Source organism: Nerophis ophidion, linkage group LG11 (assembly GCF_033978795.1).
Source record: "Nerophis ophidion isolate RoL-2023_Sa linkage group LG11, RoL_Noph_v1.0, whole genome shotgun sequence".
Lineage (NCBI taxonomy): Eukaryota > Metazoa > Chordata > Actinopteri > Syngnathiformes > Syngnathidae > Nerophis > Nerophis ophidion.
This window is the reverse complement of record NC_084621.1, coordinates 23,663,446-23,681,038: the sequence shown is the minus strand read 5'-3', so window position 1 is coordinate 23,681,038 and position 17,593 is coordinate 23,663,446. Positions and strand designations below refer to the sequence as shown.

Here is a 17,593-nt window from a genome sequence, read left to right as displayed (position 1 = left end):
GGAAAATACAATCAAAGTACAAACTAAGTAGTCCGTTAACAAAAAAATAAACAAAACAATACTATTAACTAATTAATGAATTCATGTGACCAATTACAACAACTACAATTATGGACACTCAAAGGTATAACTGAACATTATTTTTGTAAAGCAGAATTGTTGACACACTTGTTTGCGCAGTTACACAATTGTAATATTATTATTATTATAATGATTATTATATTCTAACAGGAAAAGGCAGACGACATAAAGCTGCTGGAAAAAAAACAGTAAAAAAGAAAGAAAAAAGGGCAAGAAAGATGTGATGCAATGTGAAAATTTGTACTAATAATATATTTTGTCACTTATAACAACCGGCTGACATAAAGTTTTGTATATAATGTTTGTTTTTAGGTGTTCTTATTCTTATTAAAAAAATTAAAATAGGCCCTGTGTACTTTGTTCAGTATGCGACCCTTGGTGAAAAAAGTTTGGACAGCCCTGATTAATATTCACCCCAGGGGAGCCTGGCCTATGTTTCTTACTGGGACTTTTAAAGTCTGAAGAAATTTAGCGCATCTCACCGGTGGCCCCTTGTGGTCCGTCGAGTCCCGGGAAGCCTTTTCCCGGGTCGCCTCTTACACCTTTAGCTCCTTTTTTGCCTGTTCAGAAACACAACACTCATCTTCCGTTCCACAACAAAAGAGAAGGTACCGAATGAGATCATAAAAACATGGCCGCCGACCTCCTTCACCCGGCGCTCCTTTGTCTCCCTCCAGGCCTCGGTCTCCCTGAACACCTCGGGCCCCTTTGGCTCCAGATTTCCCCGCTTTACCCTGAGAGAGACGGAACAAGGTTTTTTACTGAGTTATCCCTGAATTGTTCCTGGGTCCAGAAGACTTCTTTTTACCGTTTTGCCAGGTGGTCCCGAGGGGCCTTTGGCGCCCGGGGGCCCGATGAGCGTTCGGTTGTTGACGGGGCAGCCTTGTGAGCACTTAGCCCGGATGGACGAGGCGTACTGCGAGATCTGGGACGTGACCACGCCTCGACAGAGCTGCAGGACCTGCTCGTCGGTCAGACCGGGACCCTGAAGGCGACACGTGGCCCGGCATTGTGACCCCTGCGCTTCTTATTTCTCTTTAATACAGGAAGTGGGACTCACGGTGAGACCTTGCGCTCCTTTGGGTCCAGCTTGACCTTTGACACCGGGGTCTCCCAATGGGCCGCGGGTTCCCCGTGTCCCTGGGATGCCCGGCGGACCCACTGGGCCAGGGTCTCCGGTACGTCCGGATGCACCTTTTGTTCCCCGCTTGGGGTAGAATGGGAATGTGATCAATGTGGCGTCAAAAACTCATGTTTACATACATCCAAAGTGGGGTGCAGGGGCAGCAGCCTAAGAAGAGAAGCCCAGACTTCCCGGGGTGATCCCGAGGCGTTCCCAGGCCAACTGGGAGACATAGTCTCTCCACCGTGTCCTGGGTCTCCCCGTGGTCTTAACACCTCCAAGTTTTGTGTGTTTTGAATCGGGGTGTCCCGAATCACGATACAACTTGGTCACTTCCGATACTAAAAGTATACGAATATTGGAGCCTTGACTATTGGCCGATACCGATATTAAGCCGATATGATACCAGCGTGAATCGTGGTACATATTCTTAGTACTTTGTAGTGTGGAATGTCAGAAAAGGTTTGATTGAGCGAAAAAATGGTAGGGATTAACGGTGTGTTGATCCAATTCAAAACCGATCCTCGATTCAAACCGATTTTGGCAATGTATTTATTTTTTGAAACAGGTTACAGGTTAGAAAAGCTACTTTGGGTTGCATTGAGAACGTCTTTTTAAAAATCGATTCCTGAAATAAATAAATAAAATTCTAATAATAAGGCATGCATTCATTTTCTACCGCTTGTGAGATATCATTTTAATTCAATTAAATAAATAAAAAACATAAATCGATTTAGAATCGGGATGGATAAGAATTGGGATTCCTGTAAGAATCGATTTTGTTTGTGCATCCCTGGCAGGTATGAAAAACACTAACCTTATTATCAAACAATCAATCACTCAAAGTTTATTTATATAGCCCTTAATAACAAGTGTCTCAAAGGGCTGCACAGCAGGGCAAGAGAAAAAAAAAAAATTCCAGACTTAAGCTTTCTTTATATCAAAGTGGAGCAGCAATTTGTGTAGTGGCCACAATAATTCACTGAGTTAAGCTCAGTAAATTGAATGGCGCGGACACGTTTGTTACTGGATACGTCCTAATACCTTTGTGCCTTGGAGACTTTGTATGTTTAAGTAATATGCAACTACAAGTGTTTGACACTTGTTTATATTTTTACCTGCAATAATACACCCGATAAAAAGATAAAAAAGAATATATCTCAAATTTCAGTTTTTTTTTTTTTTTTTTTTTTTTTTTAACTAAACATGCTCCAAAAATTACTGGAAAAGTTGGAATTTGGGAAAAAATAAATCTTAAAAATATATATACATATATTTTGTTGTTATTATTTAAAAAATAAAAAAAACAATGAAGATCAATCCATCAAAATGTATTTATTTAGCCCTTAATCACAAGTGTCTGAAAGGGTTGCACAAGCCACAACCTCGGCTCAGATCCCACATCAGGGCAAGAAAAACACTATTCCAGACTTAAGCTTTCTTTGTATTTAAGTGGAACAAAAATTTGTGTTGTGGCCACAATAATTCACTGAGTTAAGTTCAGTAATTTGAATGGCGCGGACACGTTTGTTACTGGATACGTCCTAATACCCTTGTGCCTTGGAGACTTTGTATGTGTAAGTAATATGCAACTACAAGTATTTAATACTTGTTTACATTTTTAACTGCAATAATACACCCGATAAAAAGTTCTTGTCATCAAAATATATCAAAACATGAGAAAATATGTCAAATTTGAGTACTGTGTTGTTGTTTTTTTAACTAAACATGCACAAAAAATTACTGGAAATGTTGGAATTTGGGAACAAAAAATCCTAAAAAATATTTATAATTTTTGTTTTTTTTTGTTATTATTTCAAAAGTAAATAAAAACAAAAATAATGAAGATCAAGTAATCTATTATAGGTTATTTATATAACCCTTAATCACAAGTGTCTCAAAGGGCTGCACAAGCCACAACGACAACCTCAGCTCAGATCCCACATCAGGGCAAGAAAAATACTATTTCAGACTTAAGCTTTCTTTATATTCAAGTGGAGCAGCAATTTGTGTAGTGGCCACAATAATTCACTGAGTTGAGCTCAAGGCGCAGTAAATTGAATGACGCGGACACGTTTGTTACTCGATACGTCCTAATATGCTTATGCCTTGGAGATTTTCTATGTGTAAGTAATATGCAACTACAAGTATTTAAGACTTGTTTACATTTTTACCTGCAATAATACACCCGATAAAAAGTACTTGTCATCAAAATACATCAAAACATGAGAATATGTCAAATTTGAGTAGTGTTTTTTTCTTGTTTTTTTTTTTAACTAAAAATGCTCAAAAAATAACTGTAAAATAACTGGAGAAGCAAGAATTTGGGAAGAAAAAATTCAAAAAAAAATATTAGATTTTTTTTTTAATTATTTCAAAAAATAAATAAATAAATAAATAAATAAATAAATATATATATATATATATATATATATATATATATATATATATATATATATATATATATATATATATGTATGTGTGAGAAAAATCACAAGACTACTTCATCTCTACAGAACTGTTTCATGAGGGGTTCCCTCAATCGTCAGGAGATTCAATCTCCTGAAGATTTTTCCCACACATACATATATTGCGCTCTACCACGGTATCGGGCACTATTCTCTGGATAATTTAATTAAGACATACATATATATATATATATATATATATATATATATATATATATATATATATATATATATATATATATATATATATATATATATATATATGTATATATATATACTAATAATGAAGATCAATCAATCAAAGTTTGTTTGTATAGCCCACATATAGATCACAAGTGTCTCAAAGGCTGCAAACTTGGAGGTGTTAAGCCCACGGGCAAGACCCAGGACACGGTGGCGAGACTGTGTCTCCCAGCTGGCCTGGGAACGCCTTGGGAAGGAGCCGGGGAGAGGAAAAGTCTGGCCTTTGGTTAGAGTGTCAGCCCTGAGATCGGTAAGGTTGTGAGTTCAAACCCCGGTCGAGTCATACCAAAGACTATAAAAATGGGAGCCATTAACTCCCTGCTTGGCACTCAGCATCAAGGGTTGGATGGAATTGGGGGTTAAATCACCAAAAATGATTCCCGGGCGCTGCCACCACTGCCGCTCACTGCTCCCCTCACCTCCCAGGGGGTGAACAAGGGGATGGGTCAAATGCAGAGGACAAACTTCACCACACCTAGTCTGTGTGTGACAATCATTGGTACTTTAACTTTACTTCTCTACTTAGGCTGCTGCCCCCGCCACCCGAGTTCGGATAAAGAAGATCAATGATCCCTGGATTTCATACACTAACACTAACCCTGTGTAGAATCCGCCCAAAACCTACCTTAAATCACCCGAACATGTGAAAAAGTGTGTTTTGGAGTAGGGAAAACGTCAATGCCATCAAAGATGTCAAGGACAATAGTGAAGCTACCCAAAGACCAATGACACTCAGCATCATGAAAATCTCATACAGTTATTTCCTCGCCATTGGACACTTTTTTGTGCTTAGCTGTTGTGTAACTGCTAGCTCCTGGCAGCCTATAGCTTGCCATTCTTACCTTTTGTGTGCTTATTAGTTATTACGGCGACTGGCTGTTCAGCTTTGCACAAGTTAACGCTTGTATCAGAGATTTTAGATGCGAGCCGATATCACCCACTACTATATTGGACTGATATCACTATCGTATGGGGAAGTCCTTAAATATTATGAAAATGAAAATATGCAATCTTATGTAGGCTTGGTAATGAAACTGGGGAATGCCGAATTGCGTGCCGTTTCCTGTGACGTCGCACGTTACCTGGCCTTTGTCTCCGCGATCGCCCGAGGCGCCCTGAAATGAGAAAGCAAGTCAGGAGAGCGAAAGAGGAAGTGATGTCATGCGCAGTGTGTCACCTGCACCGCAAACACCAACCTTCTGTGCTTTCTGGCCTTTTATGCCTTTCCTCCCCTTGGCGCCCTGCAAGAGGAACATGAGCAGAATAGAAAGTGAGGAAGTTGTAAACATCTGGGGGGGGTTGTCCCAGGGTCACATGACCACACGGAAATCATTTTCCCCTTTCAGTGACGTCGGCCGGCGGACTTTCCAGCAGGAAGTTGACGTTTGTTTTGTCAACGAGCAAGAGCACGAGATGTATTACAGTATGATATAATTCTAAATATATCATCTGGTCAGGCAATGTACGTGTTAAATGAGATTTTTCATGTTTTTTTTTAAATTGTTGCTATGTTTGATATGTTTGGAATGAAATTACAGCTAAAAACTCTATAAATAATCACCCTCAACGACTCGTAAGTAAAAAAACTAAATTTATTTCACAGGTAACACGAAAGGAGAGGGGAAATTAGATTAGATAGTACTTTATATGTGTACTTTATACTTTATTACAGGTTAACTTACAGGTTGAGCTTGTTCCCCCACTCTGCTGTCCGCCATTTTACTCCCTACTGTGGTTCTTCATCTTTTCTTATTTTTGGCGGATGGCTCCATGCGCAAATAAGTCCTTCTGACGGCGTTAAATTGACACAGCAGCATCAGCTGTCGTTGTAGAGTGAAAATTACAAGTGTCATGTGTGTCCGAACAATGATTTATTTTTCAAAAAATTGTCTTTGTGGTTCTTTTCAGCCATTGGGTTGTGTCAGTCTTTGCTCTCTCTCGCTCATGCTCTGACTTCACCAACCACCATCGACAACCCCCTTTCTCCTTCCTGGCTGCTGCCTTTAACAGAGCGACAGGTGTGTAGATGGCCCACCTGGGCGCGTTTATCTAATCACCTGCATGTGATGAACAAACCTGTCATGTCCGTACTTGGTGGTCTGAAGAACCCGGAGGAGCAAGACTACAACAATTTGGCGCCCAGGTGGGCCATCAACGCACCTGTCGCTGATTCCAAAGCTGGTCCTGGCATACCCCGCTTCGCTGCAGGTCCGCAGGCCAATCGCCCCACAATGATGATCGAGAGCGGGTGTGACGTTCATATGTTGTCAATATTCAGTGTTTTATCGTTCATACTTAATATTGTAAATCCCACATTCTTTACTTTCATGTACATTCTGGGGGTCTCATTGAATAAAAAAAATGAAAAATTCAATTTTGTTTTTTTAGGGCAGTCTGTCATAATGTTTTTAGCATTCAATCAGACATTGTAGTTTTGTATTAGTGTTCTTAAAAATAGATATACCGGCCCCCAGACACATTTTTTTCTCAAAATTTGGCCCCCCAAGGCAAAATAATTGCCCAGGCCTGTTTTATACTATTTATTTCTATAAAGCATGGGTGCCAAATTTGGCCCGCCGTGTAATTTAATTTGGCCCTTGAGGTAATATCAAATTACGATTAGAGCTGGCCCACCGGTATTATACAGCGGCGGTTACTCACCGCTGATACTCATACTTGCCAACCCTCACGATTTTCGTGGGAGACTCCCGAAGTTCAGTGCCCCTCCCGAAAATCTCCCGGGGCAACCATTCTTCCGGATTTCTCCCGATTTCCACCCGTACAACAATATTGGGGGCGCACGTTAAAGGCACTGCCTTTAGCGTCCTCTACAACCTGTCGTCACATCCGCTTTTCCGCCATACAAACAACGTGCAGGCCCAGTCATGTAATATATGCGGCTTTAACACACACAAGTAAATGCAAGGCATACTTGGTCAACAGCCATACAGGTCACACTGAGGGTGGCTGTATAAACAACTTTAACACTGTTACAAATATGCGCCACACTGTGAACCCACACCAAAAAAGAATGACAAACACATTTCGCGAGAACATCCGCACCGTAACACAACATAAACACAACAGGACAATACCCAGAACCCCCTTACAGCACTAACTCTTCCGGGATGCTACAATATACACCCCAGCTACCACCAAATCCTGCCCCCCACCCCCGAATTTTTATTTAAATTGTATTTGATATGCCATTGATAATTTTTAATTATTATTATTTGAAACTGGATTTTGCATGTCGCCATTAAGTTATATAAGCCTTGCTTGTTCAATATTCAATGCAAAACTTATTCAGTTTCACATTTTGGCCCACTCTGTGTTTGGGTTTGACACCCCTGCTATAAAACAAGACAACAGAATGTAGTATAAACAACTACAGTCGTTTTACGAGGTAACGGAATAACAAAGTACAGCTTCCAACTATTTGTCCGTCAGACACACCATCAGCAGCTTCTTGATATTTTCATTGGCAAACATCCACCGTTGCAGGCATTATTTCCATGTCCTCGGCTGGCGTTATGGACATTATTTTGTTAATTCTATAAATGTCATCCACTTTCTTCCTTTCCATGCTTGGAATACAAAGTTGCGACCATCTCTAGCTATAAGGTAATGATAGCGACTAAGACCGGACGTTTTGCAACGGCTCTTATCAAGGAAAACTCCTTAGCTAAGGTACCACTGTACGAAGAACAAGTGGAAAGGGATGTTAAATGCTCATTCATACGTTTAATTCATTATTTACATGTATTGTTTTCTGCGTGTACAACTGTACTTAATTTCGATAAAATATATGTGTTGTGATCATATTTTTGGGTGTCTGGAACAGATTAATTGGATGAACATTATTTTACATGACTTATTTAACATTTATTTTGTTTTTTGTGGAACCGATTACAAATAAAAACTGAGGTATAAAAAAAAAAGAAGAAGAAGAAAAATGCTTCATTGCAAGTTGTATTTGTCAAGAACTCACCGAATCGCCATCTGGTCCAGTCTCACCTTTGGGGCCCTGCAAGAGACAACACACTTTGTGAGTAAAACCTCTGGAAGTTATCGTCCCTCATGTTTTCCCTGGGAAACTCTGGCATTTTAACGCTCATTAAGAGAACTAATCCTCATCCGGTAGCCAGTCAGACCTTCAAAATAAAGGCACGCCGGTAAAATAACATGGTTGCGCCACAGTTGACAGGTCTTTTTGTCGGGGCTTCATGGTGGAAAGACTTTAACATTTTAAAAATACTATCGCAAAAAATTTAAATGTGGAATAGAAGAGGAAAAAAGGTAAAATGTAATGAAAACAAGTTGCAATATATTGCTAAAAAAATAGGTATCGATTGCTATGAATTATTGATCTGTTGAAGGCTGCAATTACTTCACAGCAAATATTACACTTTGAAATATTTTTTGTGGAAAATATTGCTTATTTTGTGTTTGTCATATAAAAAACATGTTTTCTATGAAAAAAAGGGCATTAAGAAGAAAAAAAACAACTACAAAATGTAGAAAAACATATAGATGGATCCAAACTTGACGTAGAAAGTTCACCCCAAAAAATAATGCCTGACCTTTTATCAGTGGGAACCTTTTGGATCTCATCAAATTTTTGTGCGATTTTTTTTAACTGTCATTGCTAAATACTCAATGAAAATCAATGTTGTTATGAATGATTGACCTAAGTAAGGCTCTAAATGCTAGACATAAAATATTCCACTTTGACATTTTTTGGGGGAGGAGAAATTCCACATTTTGTGTTTTAGCCATTAGAAAATGTGTTTTCTTTAACAAAAAGGGCATAAAAAAAAAAAATATATATATATATATATACTGTATATATATACACACACACAAACATATATATATATACGCATATATATACATATACACATATATATGTATATATATACACACACATTTCTATATATATATATACATACGCATATATACGTATGTATATATATATATATGTGTGTGTATATATATATATACATATGTATATATATAAATATATATATATATGTATATATGTGTGTATATATATATGTATATATATATACATACGTATATATATGTATATATGTGTGTATATATATACATATGTATATATATATATACATACGCATATATATACATATGTATATATATATATATACATACGTATATATATATATATACATACGTATATATATATATATATATATATACACACACGTCTTAATTGGATTATCCAGAGAATAGTGCTCGATACCGTGGTAGAGCACAATATGTATGTGTGGGGAGAAATCACAAAACTACTTCATCTCTACAGAACTGTTTCATGAGGGGTTCTCTCAATCGTGTATATATATATATATATAAATATATATACGGTATATATATGTATATATATATATATATATTAGGAGTGAGCAAATTAATGCGTTAATTAATCTATTAACGCCGACAATTATTTTATCGCACATTTGCGTATGTTGTTTACATGCTTTTATTTTGTTAACGCCTTTTCTTAACAAGATGGCGTCGCCCGGAAGGGCTACGGCGTCGAGGGGCTCTTGGTAAAGATGGAACATTTGGCAAAAATACCGGACACTTCTGCAAATTTCATGGCTGGCTTAAAGCGTGGTCACTCCGGGATCACTTACGACCGCCAGACAATTCTGAATGTGGATAGATCGGGCCGTTTTGGACTGAATGACGCGTGCTTGCTAGACCGGCTAGCTAGCATGGGAATACTTTGCCGGCTACATCCAGCTGCCTGTGAAGCAGCGGAGTATATGTGTTGTCTGTCTATTTAAGAATAATGCAGACGAGGAGTGTTGGCTGAGTTCTTAACGTTTGCTTTCAGAGCGTGCATATCACAACATACAAGATGCCGTCATGGCGACACAACCTATACCGGGCTATCGCGCATGCTCGTCACTCCTGTTGCATGCTGGGTAGGGTAGTTCTTTTTTTTCCCAGGCTCATAACATCACAATATAGTACCATGTATATGATGCGTTCAGTTTATCAAAGCACCAAGCAAACAATCGGAAAATTCCCATCATATCAATTCCTAGATATGGTCATAATTATTTTAAGTGCACTAAGCAGAATAAACACAACATTATTATTGCTACTACGGATAATTTGATCAAAAATTCCCTAAAACAGCCCACTACCTATAATATAGGTTTTTTAAACATAAGATCCCTGTAAAAAAAAATGTTTCTGCTGTTACCTCAGAAATTGCCTGTTCAGATGTTATGATTGTGGCTCAGACATTTGTATGTAGATTATATTTATTTTCCATAACAAACAGGTTAACTTAAATAACCTGGCAGTGGAGATAAGCTTAAATGTTTGTATTTACATTTATTGAGTTGATTTTCATAAAATATGCTATATATATATATATATATAACCATATTAGTATTGTGAAGTGAATACACACAATGGGGCCCTGCAAGCCATTTGGTCCTGGCTTGCCGGGTATTCCAGCGTCTCCTTGCTCTCCTCCAGGTCCCTGTTGGAAGGAGAGGAAGTGAGTTATCCTTCGGAAGAAAGTCTTGTCATGTTAACACAGTTAGTTTTAAAATTAACTGATGTAAATACTCAGTCTATAAAACAGTCTCACTGGCCGTCGGGTATCAAACCTGTGACTTAAAGGGCATGGGGTGCGATACAACAGGCACTCACCACAGAGCCCACTCTGCCTCGAGGTCCTTTCACGCCACGCTCTCCTTTGCTGCCCTGCAAAATTTAATTCAACTTTTTATTCAATGAAATGAGCAGAAAATACATTAAAATGATTGTTGTAAAATATGTATTATGCCCATTGTTTCATACGTTAATGTATACCAGGGTGTAAAACGTTTTTTAGCCTGCGGCTTGTTTTTGTGATAATACAATTAATATGGAATAAAAGGAGAAAATAACACCAAAAAAACCCCACAAAAATAAGAAAAAAAAAGCGCAATGTAAACAACATAATTTTAAAAAACGGAACAAAAAAGGTGTGTCTTTAAATAAATAAACAAACAGAAAAGTATATAAATACAGAGGGTGTGAATCAATGGGCACCTAACGATCCGATTCCTGGTGTGACTAAAGAAGCTGAAGGGAACAAATGTGTACATGAATGACCATCTCACTAAACGTAATGCTGGAATCGCCAAGAAAGCACGCCACTTGAGAAAGCAGGGAAAAATCCAGGGAACTTGGAGCGCCAACTGTAAAATCTACATCAAGCTGAATGGAGGTCCAGAAGCAAGAGTAATTGTTGTCAATGACATCAAAGACCTGGACAAATTTTAAGTTTACACAGCTTCCACAACAACGATGATAATGGACTCTGACAGAAAACAAGCACCTAAACTCAACATCAACACTACTACGCTGCAAGGGACGACTAAAAAAGAAGACCTAGATTCAGGACTGCATCCATCTACACTTATAGAGATTATTGAAACGACATCAAAGATTGTTGAGCAAGGAAATAATGGAACTACAAAATTTCTGCAACAAAGAGCACAAAAACCAGGATTTGGAAAACGATATAGATCCAGATACAATTTTTTTTCCCCACATTAGTAATAATTGTTTTTATTACACAGATGAACAATACAATAGCATCATTAAAAGTGACAACAAATTGTCAATTATTCATTTTAATAGCAGAAGCTTGTATGCAAACTACCACAATATTAAGAACTTTTTGGAACACATCAACGAACCCTTCAAAGTGATCGCCGTCACAGAAACATGGATTGATGATAAAAAAGGAATAGATTTTGATCTGGAAGAATATGAACTAAACTATATTAACAGAACCAACAAAAATGGAGGAGGAGTAGCTGTGTATGTGATGAAGAACCAGAACTACAAAGTGGTAAAAAACATGTCACTTGCTATAGATAATATCTTAGAATGTATTACCATTGAAATATGTCAGGAAAATAGCAAAAACATACTCATCAGTTGTATATACCGATCACCTAAGTCAAGTATAGAAACATTTGAAGAATGGATCAAGGCAACTTACATGGACAATGGTAAAAAAATAATTTTCTTATGCGGTGACTTTAATATTGACTTATTGAACCCTAACAAGCAAAAGTTTATTGATGACTTCATTGATACAATGCACAGCATCAGTTTATATCCTAAAATCACAAAGCCAAGCAGAATCACAGGACACTGTGCTACGCTTATTGATAATATTTTTACTAATGATTTTGATAATAACACTACAAGTGGTTTACTAATAACCGACGTTAGTGATCATCTGCCAGTTTTTACAATATATGATGGAAACTGCAAAAAGAACATGGAAGACAAAAGGACATTTCAAAGACTGTGCACAGAGAAGAGGATTGATTTCAAAATGGAGCAACAAAAGCAAGATTGGGACAATGTGTACAATGAAAATGAGGTTGATGAAGCATATGAACATTTCTTAAACAAGTTCATAATACTTTATGACAAACATTGCCCATGGAGACAACTCAGTAGTAAATAGAGAAAGAATAATCAACCATGGATGACAAAAGGATTAAAAAATGCTTGTAAGAAGAAGAATACACTATATAGAAAATTTACAGTACAAAGAACTACAGAGGCAGAAGTTAAGTACAAAAAGTATAAAAACAAGTTAACAAACATACTACGATCATGTAGAAAAGAATATTACAGTGAATTATTGGACAGGAACAAAAATAATATGAGAGCAACATGGGGCATTCTCAATAGCATTATAAAAAATGGCACTAAGAGGGATTACCCCCAACACTTCTTAGACGGAAATAAACATAATGACAACATAAAGGAAGTAGTTGAAAGCTTTAATAACTACTTCGTAAATATTGGCCCAAAATTGGAAGAAAGGATTCCAGACCCAGTTTCAATTGAGGACTATAATGATACCATAGAGCGAAATCCCAACTCCATGTTCCTCAGTAATGTGACACAGAGGGAATTGTTAAAATTGTGAAAAAATGTAAATCAAAGACTTCAACTGATTGTAACGGAATTGATATGGATACGATAAAAAAGGTTATTGATGAGATCTCAGGACCATTAATGTATATTAGTAACCTATCATTTCAAACAGGTACATTTCCAAACAAAATGAAAATAGCTAAAGTTGCACCAATTTATAAGACTGGAGATAAACATCTATTTACAAATTATAGACCTGTTTCTTTACTTCCACAATTTTCTAAAATCATTGAAAAACTGTTCAATAACAGATTATAGAGTTTCATAATAAAAATAGAATACTCGAAGAGAACCAATATGGATACAGAGCTAATGTTTCAACTTCAATGGCTTTAATTGAAATCACAGAAGAAATTACCAATGCAATAGATAGTAAAAAAAAGTGCGGCAGCAGTGTTTATGGATCTAACTAAAGCATTTGACACAATTAATCACAATATTTTAATTAAAAAACTAGAACGATATGGCATCAGAGGGTTAGTCTTAAATTGGATAAGAAGTTATCTAACGAACAGGAAACAATACGTGAAGCTAGGCGAACACACTTCCACAATGCTAAATATTTCCTGTGGTGTACCTCAGGGATCAATACTAGGACCTAAATTATTCAATCTCTATATAAATGACATTTGTAAAGTTACAAGAGATTTACAGTTAGTATTATTTGCGGATGATACAACAGCGTTTTGTTCAGGAGAGAACACTCGAAAGATAATACAAATAATAACAGAAGAAATGAACAAATTAAAAAAATGGTTTGACAAAAACAGACTATCATTGAATCTCAGTAAAACTAAAATAATGCTATTTGGTAACAGTAGAAAAGAAAGTAAAACACAAATACAAATAGACGGAATAGAAATTGAAAGAGTAAATGAAACCAAATTTCTAGGTATAATGATTGATGATAAATTGAACTGGAAATCTCATGTAAAAAATATACAACATAAAGTAGCAAGAAATACGTCAATAATGAATAAAGCCAAGTATGTTCTAGACCAAAAATCACTTCATATTCTCTACTGCTCAATAGTGTTACCATATCTGAGTTACTGTGTAGAAATATGGGGATATAATTACAAAAGGACACTTCATTCACTAACAGTGTTACAAAAAAGATCAGTTAGAATAATACATAATGTTGGGTATAGAGAACATACAAACCCTTTATTTATTGAATCAAAGATACTGAAATTCCACGACATAGTGGAAATGCAAACAGCTAAGATTATACACAAAGCAAACTATAACCTGCTTCCCAAGAATATACAACAATTCTTCTCAACAAAAGAAGAGAAATATAATCTTAGAGAAAAATGTAATTTAAAACATTTCTATGCACGTACAACACTTAAGACCTTCAGTATATCAGTATGTGGAATTAAATTATGGAATGGATTAAGCAAAGCAATCAAACAATGTACTAATATGATCCACTTCAAGAAACTCTTCAAACTGGAAGTGTTTACAAAGTACAAAAAAGAAGAACTATGATAAACATTCTGATTTTACTCACCCATTCATTCTCAAAATAATCTTACTTATCTCATCGTATGGAATAAAACTTGCTTCACCAATTATTTATTTGTTTATTTATTTTTATCATGATTACTTATTACTCAAGGAGTATACATTGTGAATACATTGAGAACAGGAAGTGAACAAAAGTTTTAGCAAGTGTTATGTAAAGAAAAGGGGAAGGGTTAAATAAGCTCTGCTTCTTACTACTCCTTTTCGAACATGTTGAAAAGAGAAACTGGAAATTGTGATGTATCTTGTGGTATGCTTGCATGTTTGAAATAAACTCAAACTCAACTATTCAATTCAGAATCGATTCAACACGATTCTTGATATGTATTTTTTACTAGTATATTTATAATGAAACTTTTTTTAAAAACAGGTTACAGATTAAAATAACTCCTTGTGGTTGCTTGGAGATGGCCTAAAACGTCTCTTAAAAGTTGATTCCTTTACAAAAAATTAATAATAATTTTTATCAAAAAACTTTTGGAGATACATTTTTGAAAATGATGTATCGATTATAACAGGGATGAATAAGAATTGCAATTCAGATGTGAATCTATTTTTTTGTGCAAATTCCGGACCACAAACAGCTACTTTTTTCCAAACCTGCGAGTTTTAAAACGGTGCGGCTATTTTATGGATTTTTGTTTTGCAATAGTTTAAAAAAAAAACAAACAAGCAAACACACTGACAAGAAGTTTTATTTTTTGTGCGATGGCGGCATCTTTTGGACGAGTTTGCTCACTGCTTGTGCTGCAAAGTCCTTCCACTTAATCCTTTCAACCGGAAGTAGTAGTGCCGTTCAGTCTTCTTGCCGTCCATAGCGATTCTACTCCTATGGATTCTTCCTTCTTCAATCCGAGCTAGGTTTGTAAGTTTTACAATATGACTAAAATAATCATTACTTACAATACCATCCCGTGTCTTTTAATCACGTGTTATCAGATTGTAATCAGGCTTGCGTCGTTAACATGAAATATTATGCCAACACATTTACAAGTGTCTGTGGGAGTACTATTAACTTACAATAGCATTATTTTTTTATTGTTTTAGTTTCACAAATTCTTCTGTAAATTCACTAAAGTCTGTTGAGCTGATTGGAGAGATAGCTCCCGCAGCTAGTGGGTCCAGGCCGCATTAACAACAAAGAGCCACCGCCTAAACTAAAGTGTTAACAAGCTGCTACGCTTCGTTATGCCTCTGTCAGAACGTCACTGCAGCATCCAGCATTGTCCCACCCACAGAACCATCTGATTGGTTGCAAGCAGAGCAGTAACAGCCAATCAGCGGTGCATATTCAGAGCGCATTGAGTCAGTGCTCCTTCGGTGTGGTGAGCAGATAGGTGTTTAGCAGGCAAACATAAGGCAGCGGACTCTCCCCAAATTATAATAAACACCTCCCAGTCCCCTACAACTCAACCACTAGTAACATCACTATGAGCCCGTTGACGTTCTAGAAACATAAGCGTCAGCTCAGCTCGCTCGCAGTCCTTGAAGTGAAGGCTAATTAGCGTTGAGCGTAACGTTACTGTGCGGTGTGTGTGCGTGCGCGCCCCACACTAAACGGACAGCAAAGCCCTGTCTGTCTGAGAGAAAGACAAGCATTATTGACCAACAGTTAACAGCTAAGTTATTTGACTTTACCTTTTTCTGTGTTGATTGAGCTGTGTTGAAGCAGCAAAAAATTACATTATGTTAAAAGAAGAGTTTCCTGAAGCTGTCTCTGATAGTTGATATAATAATGTAAGTGCATCATAAAGCCTATATGAACTCCATGGTGTTCAGGGATAAATAGTCTCTCCTATTGCTATTGTACAATTTTTTTCAGCTATAGCTACATTAATCATTAGTAATGTAACAGCCTAGTTTTGAATGGCATGGACCCTGCTATCACATGTCAATACAACTATAACATTTACAAAAAAAAACAACCACAGGCTTCCAAAATGCTGTAACAAATTAAGCATGATAAGTTGAGCATATGTCAGCATGTGGCCCCACTTTAAATCTTTATTTCAAACGCTTATTGCAAAAGCTTAATTACAGTAAATCATTAATTTGACTTTGTAAGTCATTATTTTGACTTAGTAAGTCATTACTTTGTCATTATTTTGACTTAGTAAATTAGTAAGTCAAAATATTGATTTACTAAGTCATAATAATGACATACTTAGTATCTCAGGTAACTAAGACTGTTTTGTTTTTACTTTACGGAAAAAATATCGAGATGTATATAGTATATCGGCATTCAGCATATGGAGCGGAAAACACAACCAAAAATTGTAGGCTTCTTCACGTGACTGAGCCAGCCTACTTCACCACAGCCTGTAGTCTATTGCCACCCCAGGCTGTGGTGGCAGCGTTGAGATGGAGACGTGATAGCGACAGGCCGAGTTACAATGTTCCTTACACCCACCCACCCCCTTTCCCCCTGAGGGAAACACTGACTTCTATTTTGTTTGATCAGCCGTTTTACTGTCTGTTACAGACACCGTTTGTACCAATTTAGGTATGTAAATAAACATTTACAGAATCTTTCTGTCTAAATAACTCATTTCATAACATATATATTTGCGGCTTATAGTCCCATGTGGCTAATCAATGGGGTGAAATTTTTATTTTTTATTTTGATATAAAATACAGTACATATGTTTTTGTTGCCTTTTTACAAAATCAAGATATGTGAAAATGTCAGTGTGGGCCTCCCACATTCTAAGACTGTCCATGATGTTTTCCTCAGGAGAAAAAGTTCAGACACTGCTGCTGTTTATATAAATACGCTTCAGTATTGATACAACATGAGTTATTATTATCGCGCTCGGGCAAATGTACCGCATCATACTCAAAACAACATTTAATTGCATGTCAAAATATCACAGACACGTTTGGAGTGTCCGGCAAGTTATCTCCATGGCAACATCCACCAAAGCTCTTAAACAATAAACATACCCAAACAACATTTATAGTTGGCTCTCACCTTGGGACCAAAGAAACCTGGCTCTCCCATCAGTCCCGGGACACCGATGGGTCCCTGGTGAGAGATGTTTTACAGTAAAATTGTACAGTACCTGACAGTGGATATAGTGAAAACACACTTACATCTTCTCCGGGGTCGCCATCACTGCCTGGAGTGCCACCAAAACCTCTGTTGCCCTGACGG

The 17,593-nt window shown here is 36.9% G+C and overlaps 1 protein-coding gene across 1 annotated transcript in view; it reads right to left on the bottom strand.

The window, feature by feature from the left end:
* zgc:113232 (uncharacterized protein LOC541546 homolog) overlaps positions 1-17,593 on the bottom strand; it is a 45,737-nt gene that overhangs the window by 2,309 nt on the left and 25,835 nt on the right. The window contains exons 15-25 of the mRNA XM_061915431.1: positions 17,533-17,586; positions 17,411-17,464; positions 10,609-10,662; positions 10,364-10,435; positions 7,907-7,942; positions 5,112-5,156; positions 4,998-5,030; positions 1,142-1,288; positions 890-1,066; positions 725-815; positions 564-641 (exon numbers count right to left, since the gene is read on the bottom strand). Coding sequence (XP_061771415.1) covers positions 564-641; positions 725-815; positions 890-1,066; positions 1,142-1,288; positions 4,998-5,030; positions 5,112-5,156; positions 7,907-7,942; positions 10,364-10,435; positions 10,609-10,662; positions 17,411-17,464; positions 17,533-17,586 — 841 coding nt within the window. The remainder of the gene's footprint in view (positions 1-563; positions 642-724; positions 816-889; positions 1,067-1,141; positions 1,289-4,997; positions 5,031-5,111; positions 5,157-7,906; positions 7,943-10,363; positions 10,436-10,608; positions 10,663-17,410; positions 17,465-17,532; positions 17,587-17,593) is intronic.